Source organism: Sinohyriopsis cumingii, chromosome 3 (assembly GCF_028554795.1).
Source record: "Sinohyriopsis cumingii isolate HCF-2022 chromosome 3, ASM2855479v2, whole genome shotgun sequence".
Classification (NCBI taxonomy): Eukaryota; Metazoa; Mollusca; class Bivalvia; order Unionida; family Unionidae; genus Sinohyriopsis; species Sinohyriopsis cumingii.
In genome coordinates this window covers 107,736,602-107,743,943 of record NC_142963.1, presented here as the reverse complement: position 1 = coordinate 107,743,943, position 7,342 = coordinate 107,736,602, and the positions used below count along the sequence as shown (strand labels likewise).

At 31.4% G+C, this 7,342-nt stretch overlaps 1 protein-coding gene across 1 annotated transcript in view; it reads left to right on the top strand.

Moving 5' to 3' along the window:
• The first annotated feature begins 7,001 nt into the window (after nt 1–7,001).
• LOC149803506 (E3 ubiquitin-protein ligase CHIP-like) overlaps nt 7,002–7,342 on the top strand; it is a 32,248-nt gene continuing 31,907 nt past the window's right edge. Inside the window, exon 1 of the mRNA XM_089953239.1 lies at nt 7,002–7,160. Within this exon, the coding sequence (XP_089809365.1) occupies nt 7,071–7,160 (90 nt within the window). The 5' untranslated portion in view covers nt 7,002–7,070. The remainder of the gene's footprint in view (nt 7,161–7,342) is intronic.

Here is a 7,342-nt window from a genome sequence, read left to right as displayed (position 1 = left end):
TATTCGAAATTATGAAAATCATTCAGATTTTATGATTGATTAGGTACAATAATACTCAAAATAATAAAAATCTCATCGAAAACAGAAGAAGAAAAAAAATTACATAAAAATTATATCATCCTTGACTTTGTCAAAAAAGAAATAAATAGATTATAACAGAATCTATTTTAAGTGCTTTTCAAAGAATTTCATCCAATTGATGGGTATATTGTCCATAATTTTTCAGGATAGTAGTTTCATTAACAATGTTATGTTCAATAAATGTATTATTGATTTTTTATCGTTATTAATATTATTTGAAATTATAAAACAATTTCATGAAATTAATGGGAATATTACCCATAATTTTTCAGATTATGAAACAAGTTCATCAAATTGATGGGGTGAATGTCGCTTAAAATAATAAAAATTTTATCGAAAACAGAAAATTACGAAAAAAGTATTATTATCAGAAAAACAAAATATTATTGTCAGAATCAAAATAAATATTATCAGAATAAATAATAATAATAATAATAATAATAATAATAATAACATTATTATTATTATTATTATTGTTGTTGTTGTTGTTGAATGATCTTTGCAAATCCGATAAATTACCGATTTTCGAAGGGTCAAACCTCACGCGCTTTTCTAATTGACTTTGAAGAGCTCTTGATAAATTCTCATGAAACATAGTCCGAAGTAAAACAATTTTTATCTGATTCAGATTAAATTTCCACTAAAAAAATTAACAAAATAAACAAAATTATAAATAGATCCTAAGATAACTTTGAGAACTGCTTGTGGTTTGACCCTTCGAAAATCAGTAATTTGATGGATTTTCTACTAACAAATCGACTAAAATCAATGAAAAATAACGATAACTTTTTATCAGAATCTCAGATTTTTGAAAGAAAATCAGCATCAATAATAAATATTATAATTATCACAATTAACAAAATATTATCAGGATAAATATGATTATAAGAATAAAAATCATTATCAGAATTTTTAAAAAATATTATCAGAATTAAAAAATATTATCAAGATAAATATTATCATCAGAATAAAAAATATTATTTTGAGAATTAGAATAAATATTATCAGAAATAAATCTGAATCAGGATAAGTACTATCAGAAATAAAAAGAAATTATTATCAGAAAAATATCTGAATGAGAATACATAATATGAGAAATTAATCTAAATCAGGATGAATATTATCAGAAATAAAAATAAATTAATATTATTATCAGAAATAAATCTGAATCAGGATAAATATTAACCGAAAAACGTATTATTATTATCAGAAATAAATCTGATTAACAATAAATATTAAGAGAAATAAATCTTTTCACAGTCCGTTACACCAGACAAAGTTGAAATGATCGCTACCATAACCTTCACTTTCACAATTACTGACACTTTGATTTTCGCGATCAGACATAATCTTTCTCAGTTGCCTCAGACGTGTGTTAATAATTTTGTTTTGTTTCGAATTCATTAGCTAATTCTAATGTAACTTTTTCAATTTCGCGTGAGAGAGATGCGAATTTCTCAACTTCTATATCTTTCGCTGTCGCCAATAATTGGAACATAGCTTGCTGAATGAGCTTAATGATTCTATAATTCTGCTGGTATTGTACATCTATCTTCAAATTTACTCTATTTCAGTGATTCAAAATCGCAATTAATTTTTTCAGTGTTTAGTTAATCTATTTGTATATTTTCATGTTTAAATGTTTTAATTGTAGAAATATTAGCGTTAATATTTTCGTAGTTCATTATATTATAAATACATATTTAAAATATATTCCTCAACCAAGACGATATAATACACTTGTCTAGTATAACGCGAGCACATCCTCTAGATTGCTAAATAAATATTTCACTTACCTCTGTTCACTCCCGAATGCACTTTCAGACTGACTGAAATGGAGAATTCTGGCCGTCTTTTATAGACCTGAATACCACCAAGCAGAATATTCCATAAAATCATGTGACTGAGTTATTATGTAAACACCGTCTGGAAATCCCCGTCATTTTGCGTTGGCGAATGTTTCAGAATGTTCCACAAAACAATTTTGAGTTATACTGGAAATTGTCACCATTTCTGGAATATTATGCGTGGGCATATTCATGACTATAAAAGGCGACCAGATATCTCTCACAGTCATTTAAATATACCGATGATACTGAAAAACTACTGAGAAATTGTTTTACCGTTCCGTCAGTTGCGAATCATTTTGTTACAGAGAGAAATTCTTGGAAAGCAGCTCGATTTGATTTTATCTATGATATAATATCGAGCTGTGTCGAATACGGACACGGTGGATTTGGAATATTAAACATGATTATAATGATGTTATCTCGGCTGATATTGTTGCATGTTATCCAGGAAGTTTTCTTGGAATGGGAGAGTGCTCTAAATATTTTGAGCGATTTGGAAATGCAACACACGAGATGACCAGAGTATCGATAAATAGACTTTTACCAGATTTCGATCTTACTGGATTTGCTTGTATCGAATAATTTAAGTTTGCCTTAGATCTTCCTCCGATGTGTTATGTTCGGTTTGGCAAACATTTTGTCAGAAAAAATGTTGGCGCCAACATTATTACCATATATGCTCGATGTAAAAATACTGATACTGTTGGTTGTAAGTGAAGCAATTATATCATATAGTTCGCAGAAAGAAGTTTGGTTACCACAACAAAAGAAATATTCTGAAAATAAAAATCCTGATATAACTTTTTTTAAAGAATAAAATCGCAAAAGATCTTGGCACAAAAATGTTCGATAAATTCACTTAAGGAGGATCATATGATCATAAACGACATTGTATAAGATTAATTATAGATGATGCTGAACACGATTTTATAATTGCTGATACAACGAATAAAAACATATTTATAAGTCGAGAAACAGTTTTCTTGCCAAATGGAACTAAATTAGGTACAATTGTGAGTTATATTGTTGGTGAGACATCACAGCTTAATCATTTAAGATCTTCAATGCTAGCGTATGTTTCGATAAATTTATAATCAATGATAAATAGAGTTTCTGAGTTTGCCGTTAGAGTCGCTACCGATTCATTTTATATCAATAATAAAAAAACAGGATTACTCGATTAACTACATATCGGCACTAATGCATCATGGGGTGAATGGAGAATAAAACAAGGAAATATACTTAATTATTTTGAATCCGCCGACGTTGAAATCAAAGATATTTATTACAAAAATTATCAAATGTCAATATTGTCATCAGCGCCATCGGTATATGATCCTTTTGCTAGACATAAGACTGCCTATCTTAATGGGCCTAGAAGTTCTGGTAAAACAACTAGTGTAACTGAATTATTTTTTATTAACACCTTCACACTGACTCACAAGAGAAATGAAATAAGAAATATTAAATCATGTACTTATCACAAATTCTTTCTATGGAAGAAGATACATGGACTCATGAACGAATGGGCGGGAAATATATTCCAAGGATCATTGCTTGGGATGATATATGCACCGTTTCATTGGAAACGTTAAAAATATTTCTTGATTGGTTATTGACAACAAAATACTGCTGTGATAATGTGTGGCGATCATGGTCAACCACAACCTTTTGTTGGATTGTCTCCACATAAATGGCTGCTAAAATACTTGTGGATTATTATCAAGAAATAACTGATGATCATAGAGCGCTTGATCCAGAATTAAGAGAGATTAAGAAATTAATCAGATTACAACCGAGTAAAGTTCAGTGTGAAATAATGCCTGAAATATTTTTAGAAACTCCTTTTAACAATTTTTGGAATTTATGGAGACCAACTGTTTTGATAGTTGCAAGTAGAAAGATAATTCGTGATACACTTAACAACAATTATTTATGTTAGATAAAGAAAAGATTTCAAATCTACCGGTACCATTGTGTGATCGACCAGCAGATCGCGACGACAAAATATTGAGGTTGTTATACCCGGATCGTCAGAGACACCAAATCTTGCATTAAATGATAGTGTTTTAGTTCATGTCAGTTTTCTTGAGCGCACGTAAACGATGGCCAAAACTCCAATTATGCTAGGATACGCAATAACAATTCTTCATCACAAGGATTAACCATCTTTGATACAAATATTTGGTTCGTCGATGATCGTATCGAATGGTCTAGCTTAGTTTATCTCGCATTGTTTCGATTTAGAAGAATATCTCGATAGCTCGCGTACAAATCCACGTTGAGGAGCAGTTCAATCTAATCTGTAGATTGCAGGTCTCCCCGTAGATCTAACCACGCTGGAAATGTTATGTTTCGTCACACTCCAGATAGAATCAGTCGCTCTTTTTTTAGCCACCTTCAGGTTCACCAGTTTCATATAAATATCTTACAGTCACATTACCTGATACTGGTTGTTTTGAAAAGTCATGTCATTGTATTGGTATATGTTTGTTTTTTGTTTTGTTTTTTGTTGTTTTTGGGGTGTTTTTGTAATTGCATTAATTGGTTTCATAGAAATCGCACGAGTAATTTCATTATTTAACGCAGCTATCGCACTTGGCATTCTTGCAACCCATTAGCAAGATCTGAAATATTTCTGAATTATTTCCTTAGCATGTTGATATCCAAATAATCGCTCAGCTAGTGTTCAATTAAATCGTTCAACAACTGTCTGCTCACGATGAATTGCAGTATGTCCTCGTCTAATTGTGACATTTTGCTTTTTCATCAGAGATGATGCTGAACCAAGAAATTCTTTACCAGGATCAACCTGTAGTAACTGTGGCCATAGCAAGGGCCATCGTTCAAAAGCAGATACAACTTCAGCTGCTGTTTTAGTTGATTGTGGTTCTGCTTCTTTATCCCTACTTGCAACGTCAACGACGGTGAACGCGCATTTGTATGTACGTGATTGACGTCTACCAATATTAATAATATCGTGTGCTAAAAATAAAATATCTGCTTGATGAACTTCATTAAGAGTGCTGACATCAAAATGTGACGCTGAATTTGTTTAGATGGTGGTAAATAAATTTTCCATACTGCCTGTCGTGCTAACCAATTTGCAGCAGCAGAACGTGTAACATATGACGCATCAGCGAGTTTACTAATCGCTGCTCTACCCATCCAATATCCTCTTTGGCTATAATAAATCGATTCTATTATTTTAATTATCGGTTGATTAATTACCGGCTTCATATACTAGTTACCTTTGATCGCAGATCTCACCAACCAATTAGATAATGAATCTCAGAAAGATTTATTTTTTTATGGAATTTAACGAATGAATCAACTTCACATCTGCAATATGTCGTTGTTGTAAATCCTTATTTTTATATGCTACATCATGGACGTGACAAGCCTGATCAATTGTACTTACTGTATACTCTCCATATCTTGGTTGATCTCGCTCATCAAGTCGGATATCAAGTCAAGTTCCAGGACCACAGTAATTATATTCAGGAAGATATGTTTCTCCTGGGTATTTAGCCCACTGAATTCCTAGTCATTTTCCTAATGAAGCAACGATATCACCACCTGTTTTCATACAAGACGAAATAAATTATATATATATATATATATATATATATATATATATATATATATATATATATATATATATATATATATATATATATTGTGCCACATTTTACACATTCGCCTGTAAGTGCACGCTTTTCATTTTCTGTTATTGTTGTTGTAAATCCACTGATGGGGGTGGATGCTTTGGCATCGAACACAATATAAATCCATATTTTTATATTAGTACAACATGAATGTCATTGATTTCACAGCGACACGAACGCAATAACCAGTAAAACATTCTTCAGCATTATCGAATTCCACCAGAATGATAATAATATGTCCATCCGGTAAAACACGATTACTGCTTAAGTTGATAATGATACGGCTCAAGTGGGATAATTCATATTTAGTAGCTGCGTCAGTTGATGATCAGAGATAATGGGATGTGGTTAAAATATTTAATGAAACTGCAAAATTGTTGGACGAAGATGGTAATGATATTATTAATTTTATCACCGATAATAATGAAGCCCCATCTGTGGATGACGTCGATTGATTTATTAATAATCTCGTAGTAAACGATGATGTGATGCTGGACAAACAATCAAATCCAGTTCGGATATTTTCTCGAGGAAGACATAAAAATACAGATGTTATATATGTTATTCAGTGATATACACAAATACCTAAAGTGATCAGAGATACTTGTAATATTTTAGTTGTGTTTAATGGAGTCGATACACATACTCTGCGAAATATTTGTCAGACTTGGTGTAGTGGGGACAAGGACATGATTGATTTTTTTTAAAATAATTCAAAAGTACAATCTACCCCACACGGATTTATAACAACAAATTTAGATGATCCTCGATCACGATATCGTATAAATCTTTATAAAATATTTGGTTGAGAGACTGATATAATAATGATTTAATTACCCACACATTACAGCAACAGAGAGGGTGCGATCTCAATGAAACGTCCGGCGGGTACAGGAACGCACACATTTTAAAAAACAACAACGACAAAGGTAAAGTAACAAAATAAACTAACCCAATTAGAGAAACTTTCGGTTTTGGTTAGAGGCTTCGGTTTGGCGTTATTGACCTTATATTTTTCATTTTTGTTGGAAGCTTTTTTTTTTCGAAAACGACGTTTCAGCAAAATTTCTTCACCCTTTCTGCTACTTATAATTTGATAATTAAATAATATATGATGAGATACAACTCTTAAATAACTTCCTTCTCGGCTGAGTTATGTCGGATGTATAATATATATCTACTGATGTCTATTGTATTGTCGTATAATCTGATACTCAAATCTAATGAAATAAAACTATAAATAACTTCCTTGTGAAGTTTATGAGGTAGGATTCTGGTTTGAGATAGGCTTTTAAACAACATATCCGAACTACTTTGGTTCTTATCCTTATTTCATTCACAGTTCTGCTGTGTCAATCATTCACGCGATTTTTGTTAGGGAACCCATTACTTTAGACTAAGGAAGCAAACACCTGAGAAACAAGGAAGATACTTCGAGAAAGTACGCCACTGTGGAAATGATCATGTAACAATGAGTGCTTTGGAATTGAAAGATCAGGGCAACAGATTCTTTGCGGCTCGCAAATACGACGATGCTGTGTCTTGTTATACAAAAGCAATTGTAAGAAAATATTTTTTATAGCTTCGTCAACCCACTTTTTCTTAAAACAATATGGATCTTCCAGAGAACTATTAAAAACCTCTCTAATGACGAAGTTGCTTCTGTTGTGCTAAGAAGTCAGATATTATAAGCAAAGAAATACACACTAAACTTTTGTATAAATATTCATTTATTTCCTTACT